At 39.4% G+C, this 19837-nt stretch overlaps 1 protein-coding gene across 2 annotated transcripts in view; it reads right to left on the bottom strand.

Annotated features, from left to right (window-relative positions):
* LOC115792458 (glucocorticoid receptor) overlaps positions 1-19837 on the bottom strand; it is a 79077-nt gene that overhangs the window by 9914 nt on the left and 49326 nt on the right. For both annotated transcript variants that reach the window (XM_030746992.1, XM_030746993.1), the window contains 4 exons: positions 17382-17498; positions 10143-10418; positions 7611-7755; positions 1347-1477 (listed from right to left, as the gene is read on the bottom strand). In XM_030746992.1, the coding sequence (XP_030602852.1) occupies positions 1347-1477; positions 7611-7755; positions 10143-10418; positions 17382-17498 (669 nt within the window). The remainder of the gene's footprint in view (positions 1-1346; positions 1478-7610; positions 7756-10142; positions 10419-17381; positions 17499-19837) is intronic.

The following is a 19837-nucleotide window of genomic DNA, read 5'->3' as shown; positions in this document are numbered from 1 at the left end:
AACAATAAAGTTAGAGAAAATGCAAGACAAGTGCTTGTAATAGTTTAGGGTACATTACACCATCTGCAAACTGAAATAAAACCTCAAATGAGCACTGACTGACACCGATAATAATGTGTCTGCAGAACAAAATGTTTACTGTGCTTTATGTCAGCAGATTGAGTTTAAATTATTGCAGGCAGGAATGTACAGCAATTACTGTTCTTCCATTATGCTTCTGTCAGAGGAGACACTTGAGGCATGCAGGTGTGCTGCCACTTCATTAGATACAGCGGTTCATTTGCTTGTTAATGCAAACATCTAATCAGTCAATCAGATGGTGGCAACTGAGTGCATTTAGGGATATGGATGACCTGGTGAAGTTCAAATCAAGCATCAGAGTGGGGAAGAAAGGTGACTGAGACTTTGAACGTGGCATGGTTGTTGGTTCAGATGGGCTGTCTGAATATTTCTGAAACTGGTGATATTCTGGGGTTTTCCCACTCTAGGGTTTACAGAGAATGAAAAAAAAGAGAAACTATTAAGTGAGCAGCAGTTCTCTGGGCAAAAATGGCTTGCTGATGCCAGAGGTCAGAGGAGAATGGCCAGACTGCTGATAGGAAGGCAGCAGTAACTCAAATAACCAGGTGCTACTTCTGTTAGCTAAGAACAGGAAACTGACACTGCAATTCGCATGGGTTCAACAAAACTGGATAACAGAAGATTGGATAACAGAAGACTGGGAAAAACGTTGCCTGGTCTGATGAGTCTTGACTACGTTCCAATGGTAGATACATCCTGTCTTGTATCAATGTTACAAGGTCACGGTGGTGGCATAATGGTGTAGAGGATATTTTCTTGGCACACTTTGACACCTTAGTACCAAATGATCATTTAAACACCACAGCATAACTGAGTATTGTTGCTATGTCCATGAAAATATTTTCACTGTGCTCAAATGGCCACAGTCACAGTCTCAAACCAGTAGAGCACCTTTGGGATGTGGCATAATGGGAGATTTGCTTTGTGGATGTGCAGCTAACAAATCTGCAGCAACTCCATTACGTTATCATGCCAATATGGGCCAGAATCTCTGAGGAATGTTTCCAGCTCCTTGTCAAATCTTTGCAACAAAAGTGATATATTTCTAATAAGTAATACAATTTGTGGCCCTTAGTAGTGGCAATCAAAATCCTGTGCGTATTCAACCAAAGGAACAAAACCAGACCAGCCCTACTGTGACAAATTGTATGGAAATGAAAAAAAAAAAAAACTACTGTATAACACAGTAAATACAATACAAAGTGATTTTTCAGACTTTTGAAAAACACTGCTGTCATTTTTCAATGTGAAATGTGTTCCATTACCTGTACTGAGCAGTAGCAGCACCTTCATGCACAGGTACTCCTCATAGGACACCTGCAGTCTGACAAACTCATTACAGATTTTCAGCATCTGCTCGCACTGGTCAGTCATGAAGGGCAGCTTCATGCGCTCTCTGTGAGAGGAGAGGAAGTGTGGAGCAGGTGGAGATAAGAAACAGAGGAAAACAGAATTAAAAGAGACACACAGGTTAGACTTGGAACTGTTTCACTCATTGGTGTTATTCAATTCCCAATAAACAGCCCCAGCAGGGATGTGCTACATCCTTGCAGGAGAAATCCAGACTCTGAAATCAGTCATGATGGATTTTCACACCTCACTTTCCACTAAAACACAGCCCACATTAGTTTTTACTTAGAAAATCAATACAGCATATTCTCCTGATACGTAGCCTTGGGCTGAGAACTGTCTACTCATTCTGACCAACTGCGGTGCTGCTGGCAATGACTCCTTCACATTTCATATCTATTTTTTACGTCTCTCTGGAGTTTTTGGAAATGACTCTTCACAGCTCAGGCCTTTCTCTCAACCCATTTCCAATAAAGAGGACGAGCTGTTGGCAGGTTGTCACTGTGGTGTGTCAATGTGTTTGTAGCACTGTCTGCAAATTTAGAAAAACTGGATTTCAAAGCCAAATGTTCTATCAGAAATCCAAGCAAGTATTTAGTCAGCTTAATAATTCAGTTCTATTCACCTCAAGGTGTTTTCTATGGTAGGGTAGTACCCTAAATTAGATGATTCCCTACATGCAAGCGTTTGGTGATGGTGGGAAGGAAGAACTCCCTTTTAACAGGAAGAGAGCAGGCTCAGGGAGGGGCACCTGTAGAAAAGGCTGCCTAAAAGGAACTGTCATGCTGGCCCTTTAAGGGGGCGGAGCTTAGATCACCAGTGTGCAGCATGCAGACAAGGAATGGCAGAGAGGGGAGAGGGTCTGCACCGGAGTTTACAGTCCTAAGTTGGTGTAATTATTTGTTGTTTAGAGTTTGCTAGCCACCCCGTTTCGATTTGTGTGCGTGGAAATACAAGTAAGTGATGTTGACAGTTATGTACCTAAGTGAGTTTCTGTGTGTTGTACTTATTTAGAAACAGTGTGTTGAGAAACATTAATGTTGCAGTCATTAGAGTGTAGTACTTAAGTTAGTTATTTTGGCATTATTTAGACACTGTTGTCACATTATTTGTTATCTGTTTTAGCAGTAAATTCACGTTACTGAACCCACAGGAGCGCGACTCCACTCTTTTTTGGAGTTCTAACCGGACTCACCACAGTGATTCGAACCTTCCAAACAGCCCAAGATAGACCCTATTTTACGGCACCCATCTGCTGTGATTAATAAATGGCAACGGGTGTCAAAAAAATGGATAAGTAACAAAAATCAAGCATAGTTCAGGCAGGCCTGGATGTCAAACTCAGCTGTGATACCATCACATCAGCTGATCTCAATACCAACCCACATCAGTTGATTGATCATCAGATACACTTACACACAACAACACTCAATTACTGTGCATCTGCAAGCTTTGTAACCCACCTTCACCTCCAGCACAGCTGTGGCTGAGGTAATCAGTGTCATATCTGTACACCTAAATAGAAATAATTTTAGAAGGACATTTCTATATTTTGATTCTATGGTCCTTACTGAAAATAGCATTAGTATACCTTGAGTGTTAACAGTTTATCCTGGTGTGTTAGGTGATCAAATGTAACTATCCAGGACATGGATGCTTAGTGAAATCACAGATAAAAATTAAACACAATCAATTTTTTTTTGTTACACCGCCCTTAAAGGGGGAAATAGGGTATTGTTTTTGGTATGATTGTTTGTTTGTTAACATTATAGATTAGATTGAACTTTGTCATTGTACACAAGTATACAACGAAAATTGCCGTTCCAGAACACCCATATTACAGCAAAATTACCAGTCAGATTCATACTGGATTTGCATGAAAGGTCATCAGTGACCCATAGATCACCTGATTAAATTTTTGTCAGAACTGGGTCAAGGTAAATGGTAAATGGTAAATGGACTAGTTCTTATATAGCGCTTTTCTACTCAGATATGAGCACTCAAAGCGCTTATACAACACGTTTTACATTTACCCATGCACACCCATTCATACAAGCACTTCCATGATTAATTAATTAAGCTAAGTGCTTTAATTATCTAACATTCACTCACATTCATACTCCGACGGAACGGTCGGAGAGCAACTTGGGGTTAAGTATCTTGCCCAAGGATAGGTCAGAAGTCAAGTTTTTCTGAAAATTATGTGAACGCGATAAGAACGATGTGACTAGCACGTTCAAATTCACAGCACAGATACATCTACTAAACATCCCAGACGACTTAGTTCTTACCATAATAATGCCAATCAGAAAGTGGCAGTATTCTCGGTGGTTTATATTTATTATGATTTCAACATTTCTTATTCCTGGTTCTTACTTAGCCATGTACAAGTCACTAAAGCTCATATGCTCAAAATTATGTGTTCCAGAACTTGTGGTTCCAGAGGATTTGTGCCACCTAAATATTCTCCTGCCGGCTGACAGTATTTTTTTGTTCAGTCACTGAAAGCATCTTTTCATGCTTAAATTTGGTTTAAAAGTGAAACTGATCCAGGGTTTGGTGTGCACGGCTCCACTTGTTTTTTGTTTGTTTTTTTTAAATCTAAAATGTGAGTATAAAAAGCAACCAAGTATTGTATTGCTTACAGAAGACTTATTTTGGTTCCTCAAGGGCAACAAAGATTGTTTTAAGAACAAATTCATCAATCAATTTTCAGTAGACAGTTAAAGTTTAAAGTAATAAGGCTATGTAATTAACATACTGCAGTCTTACCTTAGATCTGCCTCTGCGGCATAGAAATATATTTACTATATAGATTACTATGCAGTTCACACACTCCCTTATTACTCCCAGGTCTGCTGTTGTGCTACAAAGCAATTAAAATGTATTTCACTTCACAACATAAGAGCCAGTTTCATGACATTCTGTGACCTTGGTTTGATTTTTTAACATTTTGTCTCAATTTTCAAGGTTGAACACTGATATGAATCTGTGCTCTAGGTCAGTTGAACAATGAATTACTTTTTTTGTCTTATTTCTAAAGAAATGGTCAGCATTTTTACCTTGTTAATACTGGATTCTTGAGGCTCATACAAAGCTTAAAAAAAAAATACTGAGTGAATGTTTAAAGTTGAAACTTCTTTGATTCTATATTACCTTAAACCTCAGTTTAGCCTGTGTGTACTGCTCCTTTTTGTTACTTATTGGCAGACAAACGTTACTAATTTATCACAAAATGTAAGGAAATTAGTGTTTGGTCAATTATTTCTTTGTTGTAACAATGCTTCACGGTCGCACATCTTATACTGTTGGAAAGCCAGTTTATTTCCCTTTAAATTGTGTCACATTTGTAAGGAAAATGTGGGTTGAGCAGGAGAGTTGAGTATGTGGGTTGCACCCATGAAAAACTTGCCAAAAAAAGAGTCTACCTCAGAAGTCTGCATTTGGGTCTGCACCCTGCAAAATTTGACAGTTATAGCTGATGTATGGGACTTTGTAACCTGTTCTTTGCTCCTGAAAGTTAGCTGAGAATGTCAGTGCTGGGCTCATGTCTTTAAAAGATTAAGAAACTGGATGAAAGGTTAAGCAGTACGGTGGCCCAGAGGTGTCAGGTCAAATACAAAAGCCGCAACACAAATACAAAAGCCGCAACACAAATACAAAAGCCGCAACACAAATACAAAACCTGCAACACAAATACAAAACCTGCAACACAAATACAAAAGCCGCAACACAAATACAAAAGCCGCAACACAAATACAAAAGCCGCAACACAAATACAAAACCTGCAACACAAATACAAAAGCCGCAACACAAATACAAAACCTGCAACACAAATACAAAAGCCACAACACAAATACAAAAGCCGAAACAAAAATACAAAACCTGCAACACAAATACAAAACCTGCAACACAAATACAAAAGCCGCAACACAAATACAAAAGCCGCAACACAAATACAAAAGCCGCAACACAAATACAAATCCGGCAACACAAATACAAAAGCCGCAACACAAATACAAAACCTGCAACACAAATACAAAAGCCACAACACAAATACAAAAGCCGCAACACAAATACAAAAGCCACAACACAAATACAAAAGCCGAAACACAAATACAAAACCTGCAACACAAATACAAAACCTGCAACACAAATACAAAAGCCGCAACACAAATACAAAAGCCGCAACACAAATACAAAACCTGCAACACAAATACAAAAGCCGCAACACAAATACAAAACCTGCAACACAAATACAAAAGCCACAACACAAATACAAAAGCCGCAACACAAATACAAAACCTGCAACACAAATACAAAACCTGCAACACAAATACAAAACCCGCAACACAAATACAAAAGCCGCAACACAAATTCAAAAGCCGCAACACAAATACAAAAGCCGCAACACAAATACAAAAGCCACAACACAAATACAAAACCTGCAGCACAAATACAAAAGCCGCAACACAAATACAAAAGCTGCAACACAAATACAAAAGCCGCAACACAAATACAAAAGCCACAACACAAATACAAAAGCCGCAACACAAATACAAAACCTGCAGCACAAATACAAAAGCCGCAACACAAATACAAAAGCCGCAACACAAATACAAAAGCCGCAACACAAATACAAAAGCCGCAACACAAATACAAAAGCCACAACACAAATACAAAAGCCACAACGGATATAGAAAACCACAACGGAAGTGACGCAACCTGCAACATAAGTAACAGTGCCCGTTGAATGAAACAACACGAAGAGAAGCTTTGCTTGCTGACAGAGACGATAGTCGAGAGACGCAGCAGCTAGAGCACATGTGTCAGGCTCAGTGTCCACGGGCCACATCTGGGTCGCGATACAATTTTATACAGTCCGCAAGATGATTTCATATCGCTATTATTAATGGCTAGCGGGTAACTTGCGCTCCCACCGTATACTACAAATCCCACAATGCACTGAACAGCTGCCGCGCAGGCCAAGACCTGTACACAAACTCATTTTCCATTGCCAATGACACAATGATCAGTTATCAGCTGATAAAAACAACAATCACGTTTTACAGTGACATTTAAGCTAGCCTAACCCCCCCGCAAAAAAAAAAGGCCAAATGAAAAGTGGAGAATGGATCTTTCGAAACAGGAGCAATGCAAAGGACCTGAGTAGAGGACCTGACCTCTTTTACCATCGGAGGTAAACCGTGTGTTTCTTTTCCTCGCCTGCTATGTTCGATATGGGAGAAGAAGCAGAGGGAGACCTGCACAGGTGAGCTGACAGTGCATCACTGCGTCACACAGCAGGAAGCGTGCAGCAAAGTCCTGAAGACAGATCGTGTCATAAGCACCGCAACACAGACAGTGAACTTTTTAAGTGGCAAAGATTTAAATCACTGGCAGTTTCGGATGAAATAGTTTATGAATTTGGTGACGTTCTTTATCACACAGGTGCCATGAGCTACTTGAGGAAATCTGTCAAGTTCATGAAAAGTACAGGCTGAAGTCCCAGCAGGGCTTCGGGATGAAAGGTGGCTGTGGGAGTCGGCATCTCTCTGCGACACAATGAAGCAATTTCAGATAACTTGCGTTGCTTAGCGACAGTACGGTGCAAAAAACGGAGACTTGATCACTCAGAAACTCCCGAATTGGAAGCTACAACTTCAACTATATTCTATTAAATCGTCTCCACAGACTCGAGTTGTTCATTACAATTACCGTCTTTATTGAAAGTTCTGAAAAAACAAACAAAAAAGAACTTATGTTGCGTCACTTCCGTTGTGGTTTTCTATATCCGTTGCAGCATTTGTATTTGTGTTGCGGCTTTTGTATTTGTGTTGCGTCTTTTGTATTTGACCTGACACCTCTGGGCCACTGTAAAGCAGCCTATGCAGCTCAAAGATCACCAAGAAGTAGCTCCTGTATACCCCCCCAAAATAAACAACACATCTTGAGTTTATGTTTCAGCAAACTATAACCACATTATCATTCTTAACCAGCAGATTCTTATTTTCATATGACTTTAACCCCCAGCCTTCTGACCTGACTCTACACTGACTCACAAAGAAATGGTTAAGGTTGTAAGTCAAGTGATGAAGTGAGATTCGACTAACACCCTGAAATGAGCAAACGCTAAACAAAACTGGTCAAATATTAGAACAGCTGTGATTGCTACCCACTTGTTGATGACAAGATCAGGGGCGAAGCAAAGCATGCTGCCATTACACTGCTCGTATGACCTCCAGCCAAGACTGAAAGACATGAGAAAGAGCCAGGAGCACTGCAGCAAAGTCATCTGGTCATCAAGGTGCAGATTGCGGAAACCTAGGGAGGTCAAAAGTTTGTTAGAACAGAGAAAAGCAGATAAAATTCCATAAAACAGCCACAATAACAAATTCAAAGATACAACAGCAAAAAGAGACATCAGATACTACTTAGATTGATGGTCTACAAAACAGACAAGATAAAGGGGTGATTGCATATGTTTAAAGTACTATTTATCTACTGGCTATACTTTTAAAGGAGCAGCGCACAATATTTTCATGTGCTGATTTTAGACACATACAGGCACACCAAACAAAAGAGGAAGTAATAGCTCAACTCATTAAAACTATCACAGACCCAGCTAAGAAATATTGTAAAAGGACCGTGCAGTTCAGTGAATTTTCAAATTCAATTGCAGGTCAGTTGTTTCTTCTCTCAAAACAACAAAAGTGGAAGTTCCTTCATATTCCATTTTCTTAAAATGTGGCGTGCTTTTCCTCTCAATCAACTTCCCGACTCTGGACATTACACACATAAAACGTAACACCAGATTTTCCCTTCATCATACTGTCATTAAGAGAAATTACACAAAGGAAAGCCAATGTTATGGTTTCCTGGGAGGTTTTCTTTGGGAGGAGAAATATGATCTTAGATCTACAGGCAAGTCCTTGGAGTAATTATCAAGTCACATGCTCTCTTTCTCGAGTTGAAACTAGCACGGGTGGTTGGAGTTCCAAATTCATTTAGTTTCCATTTTTGTTTTGTTGGAAAGGAAACTGGGTAGCTGTCAAACACTTAGCAATTATGTTATTTTCTTGACATTTATAACATGAATTTAAGTTATACTGACAACAATAAAATGTATGTATATCCATTTATGAGCTGAATCCCAAAGCTATTTGTTTTGGTGTAGTGTTTTCATCTACTTAGGTGCCGTTTACACGAAGCCGTTTTCACTGGAAACGGTGTCGTTTTGATGCGTTTCAGCCTTTCGTTTACACGATGGCATTTCAGAAACGATCCGCGTTTACACGAGGACATGTGAAACGATGAAAACGATGTAGTTCTCATGCCAGGCCACAAGTTGGCGTTGGTTTTCTCTTTGCAAAGTTTGTTTATGCAAGACGCGCATGCGTGGAGTGACACAGTAGGTAGTGCGGCAAATTGTTCATTACTTACAAAACGGCCAATGTGAGAGGTTTTGTGTGGACCGATGATGAGGTTGGATCGCTGCTGCACACAACGCTGAATTACAAAACGGTAAAAACACAGGAAAAGCATAAGAAGCACTCGTGAATCCGCGAGTACTGTTTATCAGTTTGCGCGTGCGCGAAAAACTGTGGCCGTCGCAACCATAGTGCGCATGTGCGAGTCGAGCGTTTTCAAATCATCCCGGTTTCAAGTGTTTACACGAAAACGCAAGCCGGTGCGTTTCTGAAACGCTCCACTCTGGACCCCGTTTCTGAAACACATCGTTTTCACTCTGTTGTCGTGTAAACAGAAGGGCGAAACACATCAAAACGACACCGTTGTCGTGTAAACGCAAGGCCGAAACGCATCAAAACGACACCGTTTCAAAATGAAAACGGTCTCGTGTAAACGGCACCTTAGAGAGCGTGAATCCCCAAACAAGCAGAATTCTCATTTTGCATACATTCCTAAATCCACACATCAGCAGTATAAAGATATAATCTGTACATGTGTGTATGTGAGATTATACAACAGAGTGGTAGGTTTCTGCCAAAATGCATCTATGTTTATAATCACAATCACTCAGTATATGCTCATTTAAGGCCTCTGTTGTGCAGGCCTAGAGACTACTCAATGACACCCTGGTAACCACCATTCACTAGGGAAAACCGGTTGGTGAGTGGTTGCTGGAGGTAGCCAGCAGTGACTAGTGTGAAATTGGTTGGTGTGTTTGAATCAAACTATTGGCAATCACAGTGTTTACTAGTGACCAAAGCAATTGGAAGGAGGTTTTCAGGGCAGTGCTGTAGACCTCTTTTACCAGTTTTTATGCTAACAATTGGCAACCTCCAGCAACGACTTTGCAACTGGTCACAGAATACACATTTTCTATAGTGACTGGAGGTTGCTATATTGCTGCTGACCAGTTTGTAGGCTTATATGATTGAGGCCCAAGTAAAAGACAAATTTGAAAGCTTTGTCATTGTGTTGGTTATTAAAACTCCGAAGTGCACAAAAAATGTCTTTTTTTTTTTAAATCCAAGATTGAGGCACCTTCCTTAACAGGAAGTATCTATTAAAAGAAACAGATGACTGAAAGTGGATGTTGTTTTTTTAATCAGTGACTTGACCCATTTTACTAGCCGAATAGTTCCATTTTCTAGATGGATTTACTGCCAGTGACATAGTCTGCTTGAGCAGCTTTTTGCATTTAAACCAAACCAAAGGCAATCCATGGTAAAGAGCTTTTCTCTCACCTGGTAGTGACTTGGCCCACTTAACTGCAGAGATGACCTGCTGTCCCCCTAGCCTGTTGAGAGTAGACATGAGCCGTGGGGAAGTATCTGGCAGTGTACTGTCATAGCCCGAATAGATGACCTCTGGTTCGATGGCCTTCAGTATGGACAGCATGGTCGGCACGAGTTGGGGCATGCTCCTGGGTATGACTGGAAGAGGCATGTTGCTAATGTTGAGCTCTGATGACCCAGAGGGACGGTGTACTTTCATCTTGATCAGCTTCTTGTTTTTCCTTGCTGTGAGGTGCGACAGTAAAGGGAAGACAGACACATAAAATAAACCAAAAAATTGTAAGAGTTGCTCAGAAGAAACATGGATTACAGTTATTATAAGAATAAATTTAATGGACAGTTGTGTTTTCTACAAACATTTAGTGTGCAAGGTGCAATAAAAAAAAAGTTGAGCAATTCTGCCCATAAAAAGCAAAAACTCTACCTTATTTAAATCTCATTTTACCTCATTTTTGGCTGATTTGGCCTTTCAAGGTCCATCTCTTTGTTAGGCACTGAGCCATTATTTTTAGATCACTTCCTGAATGACCCTCACTGTGGGCCTCAGACATCAGCTATTTTAGCGGAAGAGTCTGCAGTGTACAAGGCTGAATGGGGTCTATCCGGTCAGGAACCAAATATTCAATGCAAATGTTCTTTGCTGTGTTGTATGCCTTTTGTGTGCCCAATTGCAACATGTTGGAGTATTTTTTGCCTCATCAACAACATTTTTCCCACACCTGCAGTACTCATCAGATTGGACCCCCTGGACCCTTGCCCTTGTAACTAAAAAGTAATTCAAGTTAAAGGGTCATAGCTTTGACAAATTGGAGGAGATCCAGTGTGCATGCCGGATATATTTCTAGGAACAGCAGCATCTCTGGAAGAGATCCAGATGTGCACAAGGAAAAAAGTTGCTTTTCCATGGGCTGGGTCATTGAAATTTTTGATTTAGTCTCATATGGTACAGAGGTTAAGACAGATACCGTATTTTCCGGAGTATAAGTCGCACTTTTTTTCATAGTTTGGCTGGGGGTGCGACCTATACTCCGGAGCGACGTATATGTGACATTTATAACACATGAACCAAAATACTCCAGCCACTTGACATCTCCGTGAACCGGAGCTTTAAGGCAGTCTTGCGTAACCTGTGGGCGCAGTGGATGATGGACGGAGAGCACAGCTTAACGGCAACTGGGAGAATGCGCCACCCAACTTTCCTGGAAGTCATTGGATGGATCAAGAAAACATGGGCTTCAGTGACAACCAACCCATCCTGTTGGGATTCAGAAAGGCTGGAATAATTGGAACTGCAGCTGACGACGAGTCTGACGAAAGCGACACAGAAGAGGAAGCGGCGCTTCGTCTATAACTTAATGTTACGTTAACATACCGAACACGTGTTCGTTGTGCGTCATGTAGCTGAATGTGTTACGTTAGCATAACGTAGGCGTAACCGTGTTCGTCCTGTTCTTTAATCCATTATTATTTTAAATTGCCGTTCAAGATGGAATTTCTGCTCTGGGTCTCGGATTCTATCAATCCCCCCCCCCTTCCCAAAAAAAAAGTGCGACTTATAGTCCAGTGCGACCTATATATGTTTTTTTCTTCTTTATTATGCATTTTTTGGCTGGTGCGACCTATACTCCGCAGCGACGTATAGTCCGAAAAATACGGTACATGTTTTTTTTAGCAAACTCCCTGAAGGTAATTAGGAATGCAAGAAAAAAATAAACTAAAATCATTAGAGCTGGATCACATTATTATTTTTATGAATAACATATATGTCAATTTCCCAGAGCCCAAGTCAGTCTCAAATGAAAATAATTACATCAAAGAAACCAGAGCTGTAGAAAGAGTTGGAGCAAATTAATTTTCTGACCAAATGGTTGCCCACTCTGTCTCAACCCCCACCTTATAATATGGATGGAAAAAATTAACTTGCAATCACAAATTTCTGCAGTTTGAACCTAGTGAGTTAAAAGAAAAAACAGTTAAAAGTCAGGAGAATGCTACATGCTGCTTTCCACCCAGTAGAACACAAAATCACAAAAGGCATCCCATTTGTGAAGACATATGACTTATTTGTAGATTTTTTTTCCTCCATCAGTGTGACATCAGTGAAACGACAGAAATGTCAAATTGCTGTGTTTTTGCCCACAAATGTACATTATCTGGGGCTCATTTGAACATTTTCTGCAACTACATGTACAAAACATCAGATGTTGAGAGGCTACCATGAAAAAACATGTTTTTCCTACTCTACCTTTTTTAATTTCCTCTCTTGGTGTTTCTATGGCAACTAAGAGCCTTACTGCTGGGAGTCTGTCTGCTGATGCGCCGACTTCCATCAAATCCCTCTTTCTGCCTTTGTTTCTCTCACTCTCTGTATGTGAACTTATCTCCACCCCTGTGTGACCAGCACTGCACTTTTAACATGTAATCTCACTCAACGCTGATTCATACAAACTAGTAGCAGCAATTTTGTTCCCCTAAGGGAGCGTCAGCAGAAACAGAACAACCAGGTTCTCGTCACTGAAGCAGTTGTTGTGCACCACCTGTTGCTTCCCATTCACATCTTCCTTAACCTTGGCACAATCTCATTTTTGCACTGTGTCCGAAACATTTATCACTTCAAGTAGAACAAGGTGAAAGATCACCAGGTAACAGAAGCTTGGAGACTTGAAAACCCCAAAAAACAAATTCATCTTTTCTGTGTCTGCTAAATATGATTTAATATCGCCAAAAGAAAGACAAAAAGGCAAAGACCTTTTCAGATAGGAGAAAGTGGCAGTAAGAGAATCTTGATGGCAGTATGTTTCAGTGATGCTCAGAGTGGTTGAGATACAAGACTAAGGATTGAGACTGTATCATCATTGGTACTGCAATGAGTTAATGTGGGTATGTATGTTTCTTTTTTTTTGTTTGTGTTTTTTACAAAATTATTAATCTATTACTGTACTATAAAAAGTCTTTATATAGTTTTATATAGTAATCTGACACTGCTCAGTTTTAAAGCTAAAATAATGACTAAAATTAACAAATTAGTTTTTGCTAGTTTATCCATGTTTGGAGGAAATTTCTAACAGATGGAATTCTAACAGATTTAAAGCTACTGGCTGTAGCTCAGTAGGTAGAGCAGGTCACCTACTGATCGGAAGGTCAGTGGTTCGATTCCTGGCTACTCCAAGCTACATGCCAATGTATCCCTGGGCAAGATACTTAACCCCAAGTTGCTCTCCGACCGTCCCGTCGGAGTATGAATGTGTGTGAATGTTAGTTAATTAAAAGCACTTAGCTTAGTAAACATGGAAGTGCTTGTATGAATGGGAGTGCATGGGTGAATGTAAAACGTGTTGTATAAGCGCTTTGAGTGCTCTGACTGAGTAGAAAAGCGCTATATAAGAACTAGTCCATTACCACTGTGTGTTTTTTCTATCCAGGTATGCTTTCACTATACTGACAGCGTGTTTGGGATTATTGCTTTACTGAAAAATGAAGCTACTGCCAATCAGATGTTTTCTAGATGGTACTGCATGGTGGAACAAAGTCTGATGGTATTTTTCTGTGTTCATATTTCAGTTTTGACAAGATCCCCAATATCACTGGCTGAAATACAGCTCCAAACCATGAAAAAGCCTCCACCACGTTTTATAGATGGCTGCAGACACTCACTGTTATACTGCTCTCTCTGACCGCCTCTGTTGATATTAAAGACAGTTTGAACCAAAAATTTCAAATTTGGATTCATTGCTCCATCAAACCTGTTGCCACTGATTTTCAGTCCAGTTCTTGTGTAATGTGGCATACCTCAGCCTTTTCTCTCTGTTTCCCTTCCTTAAGAATGACTTCTCAACAGCCACCCTTTCACTGAGACATTTCGGATGAGGTTTCAGTGAACAGTAGATGGATCAACTGAACAGCCAGATGCATCTCTCAGGTCTTTGCTGGATTTATGTAAACAGTTTTTTTTTTTTAGACCTGACACTTCTTCTTTTGTCTATCACCTATCCAGATGACACACTGCACACCATGCTGAGATGTGTCCAGTTTTCGGCTAATAGCTATTTGGGAATCAACTTGTTGGTGAAAAAATAATGTTTTACGCTTGTCAAACTGTGTTAACTAAGATTCAACTAGAGAAATGGGAACAAATTTTTGTGACAGGTTGCTAGCAACAAAATGCCTAAAGATACAATTTAAAACTCATTCTTTGCTATGTTGTCTGTTTTCATGTGTAAATGCAAATTTACACATGAAACAAAAAACATTCCCTTGAAAATTCTCAGGTACAAGGACTGGACTGAAATTGATGTCCAAAGAAGAACTTTGAAAGACCTTCAGAAAGTCTGGAGAACTGTTGCTCAACACCACTTTAAAAATATTACAAGAACTTCTGGCACCTTGGAGGCAAAACATAAAGAAATGAAGGTCAAGACTTTTGCAAAGTACTGTAACACATTGATTTTCTAACTTCTGCATGTGTCTTTCTTATCTGTTGTTACAGCACTGTATCAATGGCATCCTTTTACTAGCAATGTGACAGTTTGTTTTTGTAGTCAAAGTTATACAGTATGTGAAAGCTCCTGCTCCTGATTGGTGTTTCCACTTGGCTCCAGTTCATAAGATCACCTGGGATCTCTCACAAACCTGGTGAGAATTATACCACTTTGACATAGGCGTAGGAACCGGGGGGGACGTGTCCCCCGCAATATTGGAGACAGGCACATTTGTTCCACCCAAAAATTACACCGCGGAGGAGAAAAATCTTTAACTTGCGTGCTTTTATTTTGAAGGCGTCATGCCACTGCACTCCCCCACCCCCTCTGAATGACTCCGAGTGTTTGGGAGGTGGAGACAGCGGCAGGAGTCAGGAACTCTTTGAATGAGGTAAAACGGTTTGTTGGGAATGTTACCATGAATATGGTTGTTTGTCAGTTTACTTTCATACATAGGATAAAGTTTACTTAAAGGACAAGAAGTCAATTTGCAATGAATTTCAAATGAGAGGTGGAAAAATTATTTTGGCTCTTCTGCTTAGGCCAATGTTTTTAACCTTTTGTGTACCTGTTTGGCTAAATGCAGGGCTGTAAAGAGGCACACAGCTTGTCTATTAAATGTGAGAGGTATCACTTTTATTTCTTTCTTTTGGTTATTATTATTTTTATTGATATTTATTTTGATTTATTAGATTAGAGTTTCAAACTGAATAGGCATATTTTAATAGCTGTTTTTTAACTTAAGTTTGATATTAAAAAGTGAATAATTTGTTCATTGCATTATCTGTGATGATTCTTTCATGTCAGAATGTTGTTTAATTAAAGAACCAGTTCTGTTGCCAGTCAGCCTTTTGACCATGTATTTTTGACCATTATTAAATGTTTTCGACTAATAAAACATATCAAACTTTGCACTTCTGCGCGTTAATAAATTATTTTTGTGCTGCTGAAATATTTAGCTTGCTAGTATATGAAGGAGTGTGAGGGCCACATTGAGAAAAAAAAAATCATTTTTAGAATTTTGTGCATTTTGAGAATAAAGTCAAAATCGTCGAAGTCGTCATTTCAAGTCAAATAACGGCCACAGCTGCTATACTCTCTACAAAATACCTTGGGTAGAAACAACTTGATCAGCTGTGTTATTGTGTCTTGTGGTTCTACATGTCCCCTCTGTACTGTACGAAGGTGCAGCCATCCTTGCATCCAACCAGTGCCAGTTAAACGTCCTCATACTTATCACTACATCGTGTTTATGTACTAAAAGAAGAATCATTTCCTTGTTACTAAAACAGATTCTAAAGTATAGTTTCACTAACTCAGGGCTCGGCAACCCGCAGCTCCGGAGCCACATGCGGCTCATCCAGGCTTAATCTGCGGCTCTGTGCGGCTCGCAGAAGTAAATTATAAGTATCCAATTGAAGTGCATTTTATTTTTGTCAGTTCGGTTTTTGTTGTAGTTTTAAATTGGAACATTGTTGTGATCTTGAAATATTAAAATAAAATCATTTTATTTATCTATTTATTTATTTTCGTTTCTCAATATATGCGTCACTCGTGGTAGCGGCTACCGGCTTCCGCTAGTATTTACGGCTCTCACTGTTTTGTTTTCCGTGGAACCCGGGTTCAAATGGCTCTTTCTGGATTACAGGTTGCCGACCCCTGCACTAACTCATAATACAAGACATTCTGGAGGGTATAACAGACGTGTCATGGCTGTTGTTTGACTTGAAACAACTTTAATCTGCACATTTTGACTTTTATCTCAATATTTTGAAATTATTCTCAAAATGCACAATTTATTTTTTTCCTCAATGTGGCCCTAATACTCCTTTGTACTAGTACCACTGCGGCCAGCTGATTAAGTAAGCCCTACAGCCTGGAATTACATGGTCATTATGCTTCATAAAAGACTCAAGCCATTTTGTTTGGTGGTTTGTCCACGTCTTATGATTAAAAAACATATATATGTAAATTATACATGCAGTAATATAGGTGTACACAACACTATTTTTCCAAACATTTGAAAAAGAAGAAAGTAAAAGATCAAATAGCATTTTTTATGCTTTGTTCCGAGTATTTACAAATCTGTCAGGTTTCCGATATGTGTCCCCCCCAATAGTAAACTCCTTCCTATGCCCTTGCACTTTGACCAGTGTTTCTTTAACTGAGCCACTGCAAGTAGAGCATGGAGAAGGAGAAAGTGTGACACATTAAGGCCCCGTTTACACTTCAAGCTACAAGTGGGTAGCTTCTGAAGTTGGGTCTTACTGAAAAAGTTTGAGAACCACTCCCCTAAACCAAAGCTGCTTACATTGACTCACAGCTGCCCTGAATGACAAATTGGCTGTACTTTGAAGCAGCTGCAGGAGTTACTGCTGCAGTTTGGCTGCAGCACAGGACTGGGGTACTGGTCTAGTCATGGTGGAAGCCAAGATGAGAGAAGAGCAGCCAAGATTATAGGCTATAAGCCAAGTGGAAGCACCAATCAGCAACAAGCACTTAAACATAAACATGTGAATCCAAGAACAGTAATTCACACTTTAAGGGACGAACAGCCAAATCTACCTTTGAGTGAGCCAATCAAATTCCTGTTTTAACCATAACCAGCAAAGGTACTTTACCCCACAATACCGCAAGGTAAAGATAACCACTTTTCACTGAGCCTTTCAATGTTAGCAGGACTGATTAAAAGATGGGTCGGACTGTTTACCTTCCAGGTTCATTCCAGCTTGAAGACATTTTCTGAAGCGGCAGGCTGGGCAGTTCTTCCTGCGGATCTTATCGATGATGCAGTCATTTCTCCCTGCACAAAGGTAGTTGTGCTGGCCTGTAAAGAGGAAAGAAGGAAGAAGGAGGGGGATAAGAAGACATTAGCTAGCAAAGAATGTTTGACAAGGATTAGCCTGAGCAGTACAGTGGCTTGCAGAAGTTCAAGGGGTATGAATACTTTTGCAAGCCACTGTATCTATGACCACACTAACTGCCTGTTGATTCTGCAGTAAGCCTAACAAGCTTGTGGCATCCCTTTGGTGTTGAAAGCTTCGCTTCCACAACTCTGCTCAAACGTTTAAACGACTAGCAGATTAGCCATCAGGAACCTTCCTACAATATGTACAGTGTATAACCTTACTATTAATTCATAATGGAAGTGCAGGACCCAGAGAAATAAGATATTCAATATCAGTCTTTGGCGGCACAGATAAAACTTCTTAATTGCTTCTTTAGTCTTCTGAAAACTGACAAAAAAAGAATGTTACCAGATATTTTTGCTTTATTTTAATCTATCTTGCATGCATGATATCCATGGCACTTAGCACTCCCTTACTCTCTTACTTTCACTTTCCTTTTTCTTTACCACATAATATTACAAATGTATTTGCAATATAATACTTTAAACAATTATCTTAAATGCTTTCATTTAGCAGTAGTATATCTACTGCTAGAAACTACTGCACCTTTGATTCTCTCAGACATCAAACTGAGCCTTGTTTTCACCTTAGTATTTTTCTGCAAAGCACTTTTTGGACTGTTTGTCACCAGTTTTGTTAACTTCTAATTTTTTTAAGAAAAAACAATATTTAAATCAGAGTTCAAATCCAGATGTGCATGATCTTCAGAGCTGAAGACATTTGCAAGCCTTGAATTCTTTTGGTTATTGTGCTTGCTTTTTGCTGACTAAAATTGCTCTAGAAAACAAGCAAACATGCAAAAAAAAAAGATGCCTCTTGAATACTTACATCACAATCTGCAGCATTCTATCAGTGTAATTTACAGGTCTGTATTTTTTGGCTCTGAAACACCCCACGAGATCTTTTGGCTATTTCTCAGTATTTTATGGTCATCACAATCCCATAGTCATAGTTTAAACTTTCCACTATGACACTTCTCTGAAATCAAAATGTTATGATTAACTAGAATTATCTTTCATTTTCCCATGAGTCACTAGCCCAAAAAAGAATTTCATATGAGTCTTTTCATGCATCTCTGAAAGACAGACCATAGGCTGTTACTTAGAAAAGGTTGCCACTAGTTATCTGCTGGAGCAAAGGATCAACATCATTTTCACCACATCCTTCAGTTATCAGTCACTGTCAATAGAAAGTCAGCAGAGTGAAGCTATGAGAAATTTCTCTGTTCCACTTCCACAGAACTTTTGTTCTTATAGTCAACATTTTATATTATTGTCCTCAATTAGATTGCTTAAACACAAGGCACACTGAAGATGCAACACAAATCACAAATGAGGAGACTTCAGTTCACTCACTGGATGGTTGCTACAAAGCACCAAAAGTCTGACTATTTTCTGGACAAGATCTGCAACACAAAAACATCCCTCCTCTGTGATTTGCGGTGTTCCAATAAAAAGGCTGCCTTATCAAATGAATATGTCCCTTCCGTGTGAGTGAATTTCTTAATTGTAGCTTACTATGGTGGGGTAAGGTGAATAGTCAACTTATTAGTCACTTGTTTTATAATAGCATTACACATCATGGTGTAATGGCTGTAATATGCATTGAGTAGCAAAAGCAGATTATTTAATGAATAGTCTTTTCATGTGAAACTCATAACAGATGATACAACAAACTCTGTAGTACCCATTCATTTATATTTTATACACCTGCTGAAAACCTCACTGACTGTATACAAAGTCACCAACGACAGTATTCCCTATGGAGGGAGGGTTAACACTGATCTAAATGTAATACCTTTGATGCTTTTTGACCGAAAGGGCATTTAATCATACTGCTGGAGCCATATAAGAGTGATACAATGATATTGTGCAGTGTGTGATAACTTAATTTCACGGGCACCTAAATATGAAAGCAGCACTCTATTAAAAAAAAAAAAAATCATACGGCATAATTGATATGCTCATAAAAAATAGCAGATGCGTTTGGATTCAAGAAGGCCTCGACCACCTTTCTGGTCAGTTTTGAACAATGTTCAGCTATATCCAGTGCTGTGGAAAAATATCTGCCTCCTTTATGATTTCTTATCTTTTGAAAATTTGTCACACTTGCATGTTTCAGATTATCAAGGTAATTTTAATATTAGACAAAGATAACCTGAGCACATACAAAATGAAGTTTTTAAATGATGATTTCATTTAATAAGGGAAAATAAGCCGTCCAAATCTACATGGCCCTGGGTGAAAAAGTAATTGCC

This window comes from Archocentrus centrarchus, chromosome 14, assembly GCF_007364275.1.
Source record: "Archocentrus centrarchus isolate MPI-CPG fArcCen1 chromosome 14, fArcCen1, whole genome shotgun sequence".
In the NCBI taxonomy this organism is placed as follows: domain Eukaryota; kingdom Metazoa; phylum Chordata; class Actinopteri; order Cichliformes; family Cichlidae; genus Archocentrus; species Archocentrus centrarchus.
This window is presented reverse-complemented; position numbering and strand designations above follow the sequence as displayed.